The 17208-nt window shown below is 39.8% G+C and overlaps 1 protein-coding gene across 1 annotated transcript in view; it reads right to left on the bottom strand.

The window, feature by feature from the left end:
* Nucleotides 1-17208, bottom strand: part of ECT2L (epithelial cell transforming 2 like) — a 61694-nt gene that overhangs the window by 26982 nt on the left and 17504 nt on the right. The window contains 12 exon segments of the mRNA XM_029223540.1: nt 610-643; nt 646-704; nt 6466-6594; nt 8313-8388; nt 8458-8587; nt 9563-9628; nt 9630-9723; nt 10530-10685; nt 10688-10783; nt 14750-14786; nt 14788-14845; nt 14847-14897. Coding sequence (XP_029079373.1) covers nt 610-643; nt 646-704; nt 6466-6594; nt 8313-8388; nt 8458-8587; nt 9563-9628; nt 9630-9723; nt 10530-10685; nt 10688-10783; nt 14750-14786; nt 14788-14845; nt 14847-14897 — 986 coding nt within the window.

Genomic DNA, 17208 nt, shown 5'->3' with positions numbered 1-17208 from the left:
TATATAGTTTTACATCACTCTGAGTCCTCTTTGATAGAAGGTGAGGGATTTTTGAAGGGGTAAATGATTAACATTATTATAGCAAAGCAATTTGGCTCTCTCTGTTGGTCAGCCTATGTTACATTTTGATCCAACAGTTGCAGCTTTAGTATCTAAGTGAAATTTTGCTCTCAGGTGTATTTTACCTTTGTTCTTCCTCTCGGATAATGAAACTTGAGCTGGTCCCTTCACCATCTCTTTATAGCTGCAATTCATTTTTCCAAATGAAAGCACATTGATAATGTTTCACTAAGAAAAATTGTTCTCTGTATTTATTATTTCTCTAAATCAGCTACTATACATCTTTGTTTAGCTGTTAAAGCTGGTGTTTTCAATGGAGTTTTTGCAAGTGATGGTTTGAAGCAAATATTTGCAGTAATAATCCCCTTCTGAGCAATAATAATCCCATTCTGAGTGATGAGAAATGACCTAGTTTGGGAAGTGACAGCATTCCTTCAGAGAGGAATGAACCATTGCCAGAACCAGGATTATGAGCTGTGCTTTGTCCTTGGTGATCCTGGAGTTGGTGGCTGTCATTGGGCACGGTGGTCAGTGCCCATATTCCCTTACTGTGTTGGTACGAGCCGGTGGCAATACCAGTGGGGGGGCAGTCAATAACGTGCCAGTCAGTTGAGACAGCTGGGAAAGAACTTCTGTTCCTGCCTCTGCACAGCCAAAAATACTTTCATGAGTTTGCTCACAGGTTTTGCCATGAACAGTTAAATATTACTTAGAAGCACTAATGAGCTGGCCAAGAAAGGCCACTTGTAGGTCTTGTCTTCAATTCAAATCCCTCATGGAATAGTCCATCAACACTTTGCAGTTCACCCCTAAGTGCTGAAGTCCAGACACTTTATTCAGGAGGACTGACAACAGGTTGGAGAAAGAGGCGAGAAGTTTGACCTGGTGCTAATTTTCAAATTTGGAATTCTCAGGCCAAAGACAGAGAAAAGTCTACATATATTTTCTAAAATAGTCTGATTCAAAGAAGTCTCATTGTCACAGGGGACAGATTTAAAACTGTTAAACATATAATGGAATACAATGGTCAAATTTTAGCATTAATTTTACCCCTTCTTTGGTGACACAGCATATAGATTGAACTACTTCAAATAAAACTATAGGGTAATATATTTTAATTCTTTGTGGTCTAGGAGTAAATAATTACTCCAACTTGTTTCAGTTGCTTGCAAGGAGATGGTAGTGGCTCAAAGGTCGGGGTGTCTCTCACTTATTGGTGTCTAATGTTTTCACTGACAAATAGATCAGTGAAATTAAAGAGCATTCGTAAGTTACCTACACATATATAGTCAGTTGATTTCAACAAAGATGCAAATGAAATCCACCGGGAAAAGGATGGTCTTTACAAGGAATGGTGCTGAAATAATTTGATAGCCACATGTGTTTAAAAAAAAAAAACAAAAAACTCCAATCCATACCTTGTGTTCTATTTAAAAAAAGAAAAAGCATAAATCAAATGGATCACAAACCCAAATTTCAAACTTAAGACTATAAACAATTTAGGAGAAAACACAGAAGTGACCTTGGTTAGGTAGAGTTTTTAGATATGACATCAAAAGCATGATTTATAAAACTTAAAGACGGATAAATTTGACTTTATCAAAATTAAGAATTTCTTGTCTTCAAAAGAAACTGTTCAGAGAAGGAAAAGATAAGTCATAGACTAGGAGAAAATATTTGCAAACAACTTTTCCAGAATATACAAGGATCTCTCAGTAAAAAACAAAAAACCTAATTTTTAAAATGAGCAAAAGATTTGAACAGACACTTCACCAAGGAAGACAAATGGCAAATAAGCACATGGAAAGATGCTCAACGTCATTAGTCATTAGAGAAAATGCAAATTAAAACTACAGTGAGATACCACGACACACCCACTTGAATGCCTCAGATTAAGAAGACTGACCCTACCAAGTGCTGGGCAGCTGGAATGGAAATATAAAATGACACAACCACTTTGGAAAACAGTTTAGCTTTTCTTTTTTGTTTTTTCGTAAAGTTAAACATACACCTATCATATGACCCATTCATTCCACTCCTAGGTGTTTTCCCAAGAGAAATGAAAGCATATGTTCACAGCAGCTTTACTTGTAAAAGCCCCAAACTGGAAAGAGCTCAAATATCTATCAACAGGTGAATGGAACAAGTTGTGGTATATCTATACAATATAATCATTCCCAGCAGTAAAAAGGAATGAACAATTGATAACAGCATGAAGTGGATGAATCTAAAATAACTATTTGGAGTGAAGGAAGCCTGACAGAAAAGCATGCATACTGTATGATTCCATTTATGGAAAATTCTATAAAGTGCAAACTAATATATTGTGAAATCAGTGGTTGCCTCAGGTTGGAGTGGAGAAGCAGAGTGAGAAATTGCAAAGTGGCAGGAGGAAACTTTGGGGGGATGATGAATGTGTTCATTATCTTGATTGGTTTATGGTTTCACATAGTGTGTAGACAGACATATGTCAAAATTTATCAAATTAGGGACTTCCCTGGTGGCACAGTGGTTAAGAATCCGCCTGCCAATGCAGGGGACACAGGTTCCATCCCTGGGCCAGGAAGATCCCACATGCTGAGGAGCCACTAAGCCCATGTGCCACAACTACTGAGCCTGTGCTCTAGAGCCCACAAGCCACAACTACTGAAGCAAGCGCACCTAGAGGCCGTGCTCCGCAACAAGAGAAGCCCACGCACCGCAACGAAGAATAACCCCTGCTCGCTGCAACTGGAGAAAGCCCGAGTGCAGCAATGAAGACCCAACACAGCCAAAAATAAATAAATAAAAATTTAAAAATCACTTAAAAAATTTATCAAATTACACACTTGAAACACCGTATATCAATTGTACCTTAATAAAGCTGTTTAAACAATTTAAGTAATGCCGAGAAAGATGAGTTTTAGGTGTCTGGCTTATGCAGTAACTGGTGAATGATGACATCTTAAGTGAGGAATCCTGGGGGAGGGGGAGGTTTGTGCTGGGAGGCAATCAAGAGTCTGCTGTAGGCGTGTGAACTTTGAGATGCCCATCAGCCATGCAAACTAAACACCCACATGAAGATGTCGAGTAAAGGCTAGATATGAGTGCAGCTGAGAGATTTTAGAGCTGGAGACATAAGTTTGGGAGTCTTCAGCATCCAGGTTGAATGTAGAGTCATAGGAATAAATGAGGCTCCCTGGGGGAAGAGTGTAGTCATGGAAAGGATGTGAGCCCGAGATCAAGTCCGGGACACTTTTTTTTTTTTTTTTTTTGTGGTACGCGGGCCTCTCACTGTTGTGGCCTCTCCTGTTGCGGAGCACAGGCTCTGGATGCACAGGCTCTGGATGCGCAGGCTCAGTGGCCATGGCTCACGGGCCCAGCCGCTCCGCGGCATGTGGGATCTTCCCGGACCGGGGCACGAACCCGTGTCCCCTGCATCGGCAGGCGGACTTTCAACAACTGCGCCACCAGGGAAGCCCCCGGGACACATTTAAGGGTCTTGAGGAGGAGAAGAGGGAGCCAGCAAAGGAGTCTGAGAGGAAGAGACCCCTGAGATAGGAGGCAAACAAGGAGAGGGTAGTATTGGGGAAAGCACGGGAAGAAGGAGAGTTTCCAGAAGTCTTCACCCTCCTCGAATGCCGCTGAGAGGTCAAGTCCCGGTGAGGATGGAGAAGGGACCGTCGGATTTGGGCACATGAGAGTCACTTATAGTTTTCCCAAAGTGATTTCAGCAGAAGGAGACCACTTGGACGAGCTTGAGGGGTGAGTGAGAGGCGAGGAAGGTGAAGGCAGCCATATAGACCAGCAGTTCTCCAAGTGTGGCCCCCGGGTTAAGCAGCATTGGCATCACCTGGGAACTTGTTAGAAAGGCAAATTCTCAGTCCCTGTGCCAGACCTACTGAATCCGAAACTCTAGGCTGGGACCCAGCAATGCGGATTGTAACAAGCCCTCTGTGAGTCAAATACACGTGAAAAGTTTGAGAACCACTGGTATAGTCCACTCAAAAATTGGTGAGACAAAGTTTACGGTCTTTTTGGTGGGGGGGAGCGAGAGGGGAGGAGCTACTACAGGTGTTCTTGATTTGATAGGAATAATCCAATAAAGAAAGAGGACTGAGGCTGTGGGGGAGGATTTGAGCATAGGAATGACGTCTTGGGAAGGTGAAAGGCGATGTGTTACAGAGTCCAAGCGGAGTAGTTGATGTTTGATTCGAGCAGGGATGCTTCTTCCATCGTAACAGAAGGGAAGACAGAATGAAGGTAAGAGGTGGGATAGGTGGTGGATTTTGTGGTGGGCGGTAAATTAAGGAGTTTCCTTAGGGAAGTAAAAGGTGAAATCAAGTGAGAGAGTTATTGAAAGATTGACTAAAGGAGAGAAGGGGGCTTCCCTGGTGGCGCAGTGGTTGAGAGTCCGCCTGCCGATGCAGGGGACACGGGTTCGTGCCCCGGTCCGGGAAGATCCCACATGCCGCGGAGCAGCTGGGCCTGTGAGCCATGGCCGTTGAGCCTGCGCGTTTGGAGCCTGTGCTCCGCAACGGGAGAGACCACAACAGTGAGAGGCCCGCGTACCGCAAAAAAAAAAAAAAAGGAGAGAAGGGACAACATAGTCATTTTAAGAGTGGGGAAACGAATTTACCAAGGAAATGTGATAGGATTGCTTATCAGAGCTGCAATCCCATTTGATATTTATGCCATTAAAGTTAGATCAGTAAGCACAGTTGTATTACTCTTTCCAACAGTCTTCAGCTGCTTTAGTACAGGCAGGCATAGATTATGCAGATGGTTGTGTTTTAACCAGCATTGGGACTTAGCCAAATGAGCTGAGATTTGGCCAGGAGAAAAAGAAACAAAGAAGTTCAGATTCTTTGCAAGAGAGTAATGATAATGACGAACCATTAAATCCAAGTTTAATGAGGAAGGAACCAAGGTCGAAGCCATGGTGATAGAGAGTGAAAAAGTGGGAGTGTGTGCATTGGAGGTCCTCAGACGAAGAACTGATAGAGTGGGAATACTTGAGTATATGATTTGGAAGTTGTACTCGGAGAGACAAATGCTTGAGATCAAGATTTCAGAGGTGATACAGCTACCAGGGAGGACAAGCTCAAGAGTGATGCCTGAGGCGGTGGGAAAGAGATTTGTGACTGAGAAGCCTGGGCCTTCTGACTGAACCAGGGGCTCGATGGTTCACCCAGGTGGAAATTATATTTGACACGAAGTTCAGCGATTATTTTGGAGCCCAGAATGGCGGTGGGAGATCCATTGTTTGAAGACCATTAAGTTTCACTTGAGACCATTTTTGTGTCACCAAATCTATTATTCTTTTCCCTTTTCACCCTCATTCTCTCGGCCTTTGAATACTTTACTTTCCCTCATCCTTTCTTTTTTTCCAAAACAAATTTTAGAAAATTTGTTTTGCTCTCATTTTAAAAGTAATACTAGTTCACTACAGAAAATAGAGGCAAATAAAAGAGATAAAAGAAAAAGGAAAAAAAAAAGGAAGGAAAACTCACTCATCCAATTATTGTTAGCATGTTGGTATACATCCTTCCAAACCCCTTTTATACACACACCACCACCACCCTCCCAGACACATACACGGGATTTAAGCATTGGGATCACACCTTCCATATTCTTTGTAACTTACTCTTTTCAAACTGATTTTAAAAGTAGGAAATTTGAAAAGCACATCCAGAAATAGATGGTGTTAAGAGTTTGTTATATTTCCTCCTAGAGTTTTCTATGCCTATTTTCTACATAGTTGAGATTATGTAATTGTAGTAACTGTAAAAAAAAAAAAATTTTTTTTTACAATAATTTATACTTTGTTTTTTTTTAAACTCCTTCCTATCCTTTTTCTTTTGCCTCATGGAATCCTGCCAGGGTCATGCTTTGTATGTACTGAATAGTTCAGTGAAATCTGAGGATTAAGAACTTTAAAACTCACAGTTCCCTAAGGAATGGGTAGTAAGAAACAATTTGAGAAACTTTAATTTCACACTCCCTCTCCTCTGCTTGATTAAAAAAACAACAAAAGCAGACAAACAAAAAAAACATAGCCCATGAGTCCATGAATACAGAGCTTTTATTTAACAGATATCTGTTAAATATGGCTGATATTAGACAGGTAGGCACTTAAGATTATCAGCTACCACACATCTTTACAAGGCACTTCACCATTTTTAATAGAAGAAACAGAAATACATTTCCTGGCTGGCTCTTGCCACTAGTGACTTTATTTCTTTAGGGACAGTTACTCTGACCACTAACCCTGATGCCCTTTCCCCCTAAATACCTGAGTATGTGAAGTATAAAGAGAAAAAAAATAAAAAATAAATGTGACTGAATCATTTGAACTGACGGCATTTTATAAATCCACAAAATACCATCACGAGGTAGGTATGACCACTACCTCTCAAAACTGACCTGATGCTCCGAGTTGTACAAAGAGGTCCACATGACCCCCTTCTTCTCCAGGGGCCACATAGCTTCCTAATTTCTCCCAGAAGTCTCTCACTTCAGGCCTCAGTAAATTTTTAATACCAATTTTATAGCCTGAGGGGGGAAAGATCAAAATGTCATATCTGCTCTAACACTGTTCACCACCATCTAGAAAATGAAACCAGAGCTGTAGGAACCAAAGCTCATTACTTTAGAACACTTATTAATAAATTAAAAACAGTGAATATGTAATCTGTGATTTTTAAAGACTATTGTTTTTCTTCAAAAACTATAGGAAGAAGATAAGATTTCCCCTTCATTGGTTCCTTTTTAAATTATTTTGTTTCTTTTCTAAGAGGGGAAATTTAACTGCATTTGTACCTCCACCACTCAGAGAGAAATACTAACAAATTATTTTCCTCTAGCTTTTTTCCTTGTACACACCCATGCACAGAGACATATATACTGCTTTTAAAAATAATAAAATCGAGATCATACAATTTTGTAATGGACTTCTTAAAAAGATTTTGGGGGCTTCCCTGGTGGCGCAGTGGTTGAGAGTCTGCCTGCCAATGCAGGGGACACGGGTTCGTGCCCCAGTCCAGGAAGATCCCACATGCCGCGGAACGGCTGGGCCCGTGAGCCATGGCTGCTGAGCCTGCGCGTCCGGAGCCTGTGCTCCACAACGGGAGAGGCCACAACAGTGAGAGGCCCGCGTACCAGAAAAAAAAAAAGAAAAGAAAAGATTTTGTTTTCCTCTTAATTATGAATTTTCAAATGATCAATGTTGATAAATATTTCCCATTTAAATAAATATTAAAACCACTGTTCTTTTAATTCAACAACCAAATAAACCTTTCATTGTGATATAGTTAATTCATTAGCAGCAGACAGGTTGGAAAGTCATTGAAGGCACTGATTTTTCCCAAAACTTCATGCCACTTTCTGGAGGTCACAGTTCAACTGAATAGAGAACCGCCACATGGTTACATTCTGGTTTTTACCTAAACCTCCATTACATTCATAGTCAAATAAGTAATTATGGCATAGTCTTATGTAAAGAAGACAAATAGGAGAATGGACTCATTTGATTCCAGTTTATTCACCCTAACTCTGTCACCAGTTATCCTCTGTGCCCAGCATTATGCATTTTTAAACATTAGAGAAACTATCTATGGCCCACATGGAGATCAAAACTCTGATCTTGCTTTCGTGTGGATCCATTAAGCTAGCCAGTTGTAAATGATCAAAGTCAATTCCTAGATGCCCAAAAAGAAAAGTGATTTCATACCTTGAAAGCAACCATTTTGTTACAAATAAGAAATTTTTGCAAAAATTTTCTAGGTAAGCCATTGAATGTAGTCTACTAATGCCACCCCTTATATATGCGCTTATGTGTATATTAACGCATGTATATATACACATATATACATACATATATAAATACATACTTCCTATGTCTTCTTTGTGCTTCCTTTTTCTTATATTGAAAGTTAAAATATATAACTTTATTATAGAAAGCATATTTTCATCTAATGGCACCCTCGTTAAATAGATCACAAAGTAGGATTTCTGACATTTTTCTTTTGAGAGATGGTAGTTATATGATATTATTAAGTTCCTTGGTCATTCCAAAGAAAATTTAAAATAATTTGTGTCACTTTGCTCTTTTAAGGATTAAGTGCAACAAATTCGATTCAGTAAAAATGTATTGGACACCTACTAAATGCAAGGCAGTTTGGGTCTTTAATACTTTTAAAAAATAATTTTGATTTATGGTTATTTTTATTGCTTCTGATGTTTTAAAACTGTTTGGGTCTGTACATTTCCACCTAGATCAGACCGCTTTCCTTTTAGAAGATGAATCATTTTCGTACACATGGTGACCAAAAGATTGCCATACGTCCTCTAGGGGAGATGAAAAAGACCCGATTCAAAACAGGACTGGCCTCCTAACACACTCTGTACCTAATATGCAGGAATCCGAGATGATATTACTATGAAGTGTGGCTGGAGAGCATGTGAAGAGCTGCTGTCATTTTTATAAACTCCATGCCAATTTTTCTTTGATAATAAAGGGTAGGAATGGCATCCAGAAACATTGCTTCTGTAGGGAAAAAGGGAGAATAAGTGAAGTTTTGATTTTCTCTTAATTTGACTTTGACAAGTGAGCACCAGTGTGTCCTCTGGACATCAGTTATCCTGTACAAGGCAAGCGGCCTCAGTACCTCCGTCTCTCCCTGCGGTTTTCAGGGACAGCAGCAAATGGGGTTCCTGGGTGAGTGGGTCCAAAGCTGCCCTCTGGGCCTCTCCTCCTGCATTTGTGGGATGCCAGAAAGGGCTCTTGGAACTTACTTTTGTGGGGCACTTAAAACCAATGTAGTGACATACTTAAGGGCTCAAAATGACATCTGTAGAAGGATTAGTCAAGAGATTTTATTTATTTATTTATTATTATTATTTTTTGCGGTACGCGGGCCTCTCACTTCCGTGGCCTCTCCCGCTGCAGAGCACAGGCTCCGGACACGCAGGCTCAGCGGCCATGGCTCACGAGTCCAGCTGCTCCGCGGCATGTGGGATCTTCCCGGACTGGGGCACGAACCCGCATCCCCTGCATCGGCAGGCGGACTCTCAACCACTGCGCCAGCAGGGAAGCCCCAAGAGATTTTAAATTTCCTTAATCACCTGGGCCTCATGATTTTCTGAGTCGTGCCCATTCTCTCCACAGTCACCCCTCCCCCATCACCATTCAGATAGGCTTACTCCTTACAAAAAAATTTCTGGAAAAATGTTACTTTTGCTCAATAACTTTATACAGAAAATACGGTACGTCCACAATATAGCCTCTTTGCGGGGTTAAGAATATTTAAAACGTAAATTTTGAATGTTTTGTATCTCCCTCTTCAAGAAGCACGTTTAAGACCACTGTTCTTGAAGATTAAGGAACTATTTCTATTGCTGTTTCATAGGATAAGAGCCATATAATTATACAAGATCCCTGCATGTTAGCTGAATTATTCTAGAATGAATTCTTGGTGTCATAGGATGGTCCTCCACCTTCAGTAGATGGAGGTTTGCTTACCGCTTGGGCAAAGCTTCTAAAGATGCAAAAACAAGCTGTTTCTCCAAAGTTTCCTGTAATCCCACTCACAGTTTGGGAGAGACGTGGTTGGCATTTGGATTCGAACAATCTAGAGCAGCATGTTCCATTCACCCAAGGGGGTCGAACTTTGAACAAATCTTCTGAAAAACAAACAGCAGCAGGCTCGGCTGTTTACTTCATGCTTCTCCCAGCCAAGTCTACACAGTTAATGGCATAAAAATAAAGCTGTTCCAAGGCAGTATTCCAGATGGCAGTAATTAGAGCCACTTTTTACACTCTTTGGTTTTCTTATCCTCTCGGCTCTGTGGCTGCAAGTTACCAGTCACTTCAGGTCAAGAAACAAGCTCAGAGAATAAGCAACTCTTTTCTTGTAGAAACCAGTTCATCAGTTTGTAGGCTTTACCTCATTTTTGGCCTTCTTGGCTTCAAGTAATTTCCCATTTGTTACAATCTCGCAGAGGGTGAGTAAGTGAAAAAAAAAGATGGGAGAACTCAAATCAGGTTTGCTCATTACCTTTACACACCGTGTAAATCAGAAGGCTTAGCTCAGAGAGTGTCTCATCCTTACTCCCTTTCCACTTTAAAAAAAAAAAGTCATTATTCCTGCTTCCGTTGCCATTTTCGTTTTTCCTCCTTTTTCACCGATCCTAATTCTTCCGAATTGTCCTGATCCTATTTATTTGCTTTTGCCTGTATTCGTACTTCCCTCTCCTTATTTTTGGTCTCACAGAGGCACTGACATTTGACCTTACATATTTTATCAGAAATCTTTTTGTTTTTCTTAATTAATAGTGAAGAAAAAAAGAGTTTGTCCTGAGATACTTTAGAGAATGCCACTTACAGGCTGTTTCAGAAAGACCTCGCTATCTTCTGTGGGAATTTGTATGTAAATCCATTGGTTTCTACAATACTTGGTTAAGATATAAAGTTGTAAAATGCCACTCACTCTTATGTAGTGCAATTTTCTCCCAAATTATTTTCCTTAGGCACTTTTCTCTTTGCCTCTCCTGTAGTTGCTCATCTTCTGTTTTGGGTTCATTCAGGGTCCCATAAAGAGCTGAGGCTTCCCTAGGGGTTAGCCAATCTAGGTTGGACACACAGCAATGTAACGGTGCTTCCAAGCACCATACTCATTATCTGTTGGCGTATAGGGCAGAAACCATCCAAACTTCATGCATTTGGGCATCCATAAGCAATCCTTCAGAAAAAGAAATGAGAAACACAAGTTACAAGGACCATTTCCCAGTAATAATCTTTTCCAGTACACAGATCATTTTTTCTTATTACATTGAGATTTCTAGTGCAGTTGACTTGCCATCTAAACTTGACTCTGAGAAATAAGAAGCATACACCTTACTACACAGGAAAAATATTCTTTGATGAACATGTTTATTATATATGAATATATGTATTAGTCATCTTTGTACACTTATTCAATGCTCTCATAGCATTTGGTTACTTTAACCCCAGATTTTGAGAATTCTGCTTCTAGCAATGGTATAGTAGTTTGTCTCAGACCAACCCTCCCACTGGGAGCCGTATGATATTGCCAATAGGCAACCAGTTTTGAGATATGAAAACTGCAAATTTCATGTAGTTTCATCTAATCAAATATTCAGACAAAATACTATAAAACAATGACTTGAGCTACCAATTCAATAAGGACTTGTGCAACCAAGACCTCAGAGAGGAGGGAATCCCAGAGAGGTAATATCCTGATTTGGCCTCACTTTTCACTTCAAGGCACTTGACAGTTCCAAAGTAAAACTAAGGCTGAGAAGCAGAGAAGGAAGTTATGACTGAAAGACTTAGAAGCTGTTAAGAATTTTAGGTATTTTTGCAGGGAAGAGAGGAAACAAATTTAAATTCAGGGCCCACTAAGGGAAATAGCCCTGGTAATGACACCAGGCTTTTAGCTGAATCCTTTTCAGTAAGGATGACAAGGAATTAGACTGAAACTAGCTTTGAAATACTCTCTGATTGAATTTAAGTGAGCGATTCCTAGCCTAACCAAATGCCAGAAGCGAAAGCAAGATCTCTCTGGAGGAAGATAATATCATCCGGCAACTCAAATTATTGCATCGATTTTTTATATTCAATATTTGGTACTCAACCAAAACTATCAGGCATGCAAAAAGACAAGAACTGTTTGTTTCTTCTTTTGTTTTTTAATAAATAGAGACCCTCAGAAGATCCAAAAGTTGTAATTATCAGACATGAACTTTAAAAAAGCCCTGTAATTACTATGCCTAAGAAATTAAATTGCTGGGTGGAAAATTTTGGCAAAGTAAGCAAATTGACACTCTAGAACTAAAAAATATAATAACAAATTTAGAACTCAATGGACCAGTTTAAGAGCGAATTAGAATCCAGCTGAAGAGATAATTAGGAAACTGAAAGCTAGGCCAGAAGAGAAATCTAGACTGAAACACTGAAGGCCAAAATGATGGAAAAGGCACATTAGAGAATATGAAACTTATGGGACATGGTGAATCAATCAAATGTATTGAAGCCCAGGGCTTCCCTGGTGGCGCAGTGGTTGAGAGCCCGCCTGCCGATGCAGGGGGCGCAGGTCCGTGCCCCGGTCCGGGAAGATCCCACATGCCGCGGAGTGGCTGGGCCCGTGAGCCATGGCCGCTGAGTCTGGGCGTCTGGAGCCTGTGCTCTGCAACGGGAGAGGCCACAACAGTGAGAGGCCCGCGTACCGCAAAAAAAACCAAAACCAAAAACAAATGTATTGAAACCCAGAAGAAAAAGAAAGTGGAGCAAAGGCAATATATGAAGAGATAGCATCCGAGAACTTTGCAAAACTGATAAAAGACATTAAAACCCCCAATTAAAAAATCAATGCAAAATACAAAACAGGATAAATACACACACACACACACACACACACACACACACACACACACACACACACCCCTCCAGGTACATCGTAATAAAACTGCAGAAAACAAAAGACAGAGAAAAAGATCTTAAAAGCAGCTAGAGAAAACAGAAATATTACCTTTAAAGGTACAACAATAAAACCCCCTACTTCTCCAAAAACATTATGAAAGCCAGAGAACAATGGAACATTTTCAAAGTTCTATAAAAAATTAACTGCCAACCTAGAGTTCAAATTCCTGGTGGAAATATCCTTCAAATTTGAAGGTGAAATAAAGACATTTTCAGACAAAAACTGAGACTCTGTCAGCAGCAAGCTGCACTAAAATAAATATTAAAGAGAATTCAGAAGAAAATTGATCCCAAAAGGAAAATCAGAGATGCAGGAAGGTATAAAGAACAACAGAAAAAGTGGTTACTTCCATGGTGGTGCAGTGGTTAAGAATCTGCCGGCCAATGCAGGGAACACGGGTTTGATCCCTGGTCTGGGAAGATCCCACATGCCACGGAGCACCTAAGCCCATGCACCACAACTACTGAGCCTGTACTCTAGAGCCTGCGAGCCACAACTGAGCCTGCACGCCACAACTACTGAAGCCCATGTGCCTGGAGCCTGTGTTCCATAACAAGAGAAGCCACCGCAATGAGAAGCCTGTGCACCACAACAAAGAGTAGCCCCTGCTCGCTGCAACTAGAGAGAAAGCCCACGTGCAGCAACGAAGACCCAATGCAGCCAAAAAATAAATAAGTAAATAAATAATAAAATTACTTAAAAAAAAATAAAGTATATATTCTGACCACAATGCAACTTTGAAAAAAAAATTTTTTTGAAGTGGTTACTCATAAATAAATATTAACTATATAAAGCAATAGTAGTAAAGCCTTGTGAGGTTAATATATATATATTTTTAATGTGTGTTTGTGTATTTTATATATGTATGTATGAGTAAAACTAAAATATTTGAAAACAAAAGCGTACAAACCGAGCAGGGAAGCAGACAGAGTTTAAGAGTTCTATGCTCCTTCCATTACCTCAGAGGTGGTAAAATAACCCTGGATAAGTGGTGTAATCTCTATGGTAGCCATAAGAGAACTGCTAAAGGGCTTCCCTGGTGGCGCAGTGGTTGGGAGTCTGCCTGCAGATGCGGGGGACACGGGTTCGTGCCCCGGTCCGGGAAGGTCCCACATGCCGCGGAGCGGCTGGGCCCGTGAGCCATGGCCGCTGGGCCTGCGCGTCCGGAGCCTGTGCTCCGCAACGGGAGAGGCCACAGCAGTGCGAGGCTCGTGTACCAAAAAAAAAAAAAAGAGAGAGAACTGCCGAAGAATTTACAATTAATCTAAAAAATATTTAAGCTAATCCTAAAAGAGACAAGGAGTAAAACAAAATATAAAATAATAAATTAAAATAGTAAAATGTTGGACTTAAGCCCAAATATATCAGTAGTTACATAAATGTGAACAGACTAAATTACCCCAGCTAAAAGTCAAGGATTGTCACACGTTAAAAGAAAACCACCACCACCATATTCTGTTTATAAGACATGTTCCTTAAATATAAGGACACAGAAAGGTTGAAAGTAAAAAGAGGAAACGATATACCATGGGAACACTAAGCTTGGATTCATAAATGCTCTAAATCCAGGGCTCACAGTTGCCTTTTGCATGTGGCCCCTCCATGGAGAGCCAAGTATTCTCCAAGATCAGAATCTCAACATAAGCCCATTCTGGAAAGTTTGTATAAGTTAAAGGAGTAAATTATTGACTTGTATTTAAAGTATGTCTACCTTTACATTTCATTAAGTCTTTTAAAAGAAAAAGAGGAGACAAACAGGCCAAATGCAGAGATAATGGCAGAGGATGTAGATCTAGATTTATATTCTTCAACAGATGTTAGCCAAAGAGGAGCAGTTAAAGTTGTGGTTGTATAGCAATTTTTGAGGTGGGTTATCATGAATAAAACAATATCATGTAAAAACCAAAGTTTAAGTAATTTTTCACAAAAAAATGGACTTCTTAACCAAGATAGTTTCTAAATAACTAAATTGAGTATTTAAAGATTATTAAAATTACATGAATTATTAGAAAAGTGTATATCCCCCTGACTTATAAAATAAATTACTGTATTTAATTCATCCCCATTTTTTTCTCTTAGGGGTAAGTTAATTATGGTCCAGATACGCTCAGTTATTATCTTCAGGAAAGGGAGCTACCCCAATCACCTCATTACAGATGACAGCTGCATTTGGGCCCTATTACTAGGAAATTACAAGTGGTAAAGCTGTTCAGTTAAAAATTTCCAGGGCCAGCTGACTTGTGCCAGCTGCACACAAATCTTTTGGAAAGGAAAAGATACATAGAGAAATGAAGCGTGGTAGAGAAATCCACTTTGGCCACTTGCATCCTTTCTGAAAACCAGTCTTGGACAACCCTAAAAAGAAAAATGCAGAAATTTAGTTCAGATCACTAATATCTAAAATTGATTAAAATCCAGTATAAATATTGGTCACTGTTCTTTCTCTAGTGTTCTACCTATTAAAAAATTAAGTCCTAAATAACGTAAGGCTAGATTTTTAAGTATCCACTTTCAATGATCCATTCTAAAGAGCAAGATGCATTACAAAAATATCTAAAATCCACAGGGGAAAAGAGTCTGAAATAAACATAGTTGTTTGATATAAATATGGGTTTTTTCCTTTTTCTTTACCCAAATTCAATAAATCAGCAAGTCCTGTCGGCTCTATAGATATATATGCCCCAAATATGTCCCCCATCCCAGCCACTTCTCTCCACCTCCCAGCCTTCACTCTAGTCAGGGCACCTCCACCTCTCTCCTGGGCGGTTGCAGCTGCCTCCTGATTGCCTCCCTGCTTCCACTCCAGTCTTCCTAGAGCCCATTATCCACATAGCAGCCCAAGTGGTTTATAAAAATGTAAATTAGATAATGTCACTCATGCAAGTAAAACCCTACAGTGACTTCCCAATGCAATTAGAATAAAAACCTATAGCTCCATCACACTTAGTAGTGAAATAGTAAACGCCTTCCTCCTAACAAAGCAAGGTTGACTACACACTCTACTTTAACATGGAATAGAGGTTCTAGCCAGTTCAATAAGGAAAGAAAAAAATAATGAAAGGTATACGTATTGGAAAGGGAGCAGTAAACTGTCTCAATTCATGTACCATGTACGTGGAATCTATAAAACAACTATTTAAATTGTTGAACTTATTAATAAAACATTGTTGCTAATTTTCTTTTTTTTTCAAATGTTTATAGAATCTATAGCAACATCCCCTTTTTCATTCCTGATATTACTAATTCACATTTTCTCTCTTTTATCCTTGGTTACTCTTCCTAGGAGTTCATTGATTTTACTACTACTTGTAACAAACCAGCTTTTGTTTTCATAGATTTTCTCTATTGTTTGTTCATTTTCTATTTTATTGATTTCCACTCTTATTTTCATTTCTCTCTTTCTATGTACTTTGGGTGTAATTTGCTATATTTTTCCCCTAGTTTTTTTTTTTTAATTTAATTATTTTTGACTGTGTTGGGTCTTTGTTACTGCACACAGGCTTTCTCTAGTTGCGGTGAGCATGGGCTACTCTTCGTTGTGGTGTGTGGGCTTGTGGTGGCTTCTTTTGTTGCGGAGCAAGGGCCCTAGAGCACGCGGGCTTCAGTAGTTGCAGTGTGTGGGCTCAGTAGTTGCAGTGCACAGGCTTAGTTGCTCCTTCCCAGACCAGGGATCGAACCCGTGTCCCCTGCATTGGCAAGAGGATTCTTAACCACTGTGCCACAAGGGAAGTCCCTCCCCTAGTTTCTTAAGGGGGAAGTTGAGATCATTAATTTTAAATGCTTTTTCTCATTAACATAAACATTTACATTATATTGTTTTCCCTCTAAGCTGTGCTGCAGACCACATGCTTAGCCATGTTGTATATTCATTGTCATTCAACTTGAAATATTTTCTAATTTCCCTTGTGATTTCTTCTTTGACCATAGGTTATTTATAAGTGCTGTTAGTTTCTAAATGTTTGGGGATTTTCTAGATGCTTTATTTTTATTAATCCCAAAATTTATTGCATTGTTGTTAAAGAATATACTTAATAAGATTTCAACCATTTTGAAATGTATTGAGTCTTAGTTTGTGGACCAGGAAATGAGGTATAAAGGTATAAATGTTACTTTGCTCATAAAAAGAACATATATTTGGAAATTGTTGTGTCTAGTTTCTATAAATGTTAGTTCAAGGTGGATAAGAAGATTGCTCAGTTCTTCTATATTCATACTGATTTTTTTCTTTAGCTCTATTCCATCAGTTTTTGTTTCATGTAATGTGAAACTCTGTTATTTGGTACATAAACATTTATAATTGTTATGACTTCTTGATGAATTGTTACTTTTCTTATTATAAAATGTCCATCTCTACCTATCTCTCTGGTAATACTCCTTGTCTTGAAGTCCATTTTGTCTGATATTTATATTGCCATCCTACTTTTATATGCTTACTATCAGCATGGTGTATCTTTTCCTATCCTTATACTTTACCAATCAGTGCCTTTATATTTAAAGTGTATCCCTCGGGGCTTCTCTGGTGGCACAGTGGTTGAGAGTCCGCCTGCCGATGCAGGGGACGTGGGTTCGTGCCCCGGTCCGGGAAGATCCCACATGCCGCAGAGAGAATGGGCCCGTGAGCCACGGCCGCTGAGCCTGCGCGTCCAGAGCCTGTGCTCCGCAACGG

Source organism: Monodon monoceros, unplaced genomic scaffold (genome assembly GCF_005190385.1).
Source record: "Monodon monoceros isolate NGI ecotype Baffin Bay Population unplaced genomic scaffold, NGI_Narwhal_1 Super_Scaffold_15, whole genome shotgun sequence".
In the NCBI taxonomy this organism is placed as follows: domain Eukaryota; kingdom Metazoa; phylum Chordata; class Mammalia; order Artiodactyla; family Monodontidae; genus Monodon; species Monodon monoceros.
This window is presented reverse-complemented; position numbering and strand designations above follow the sequence as displayed.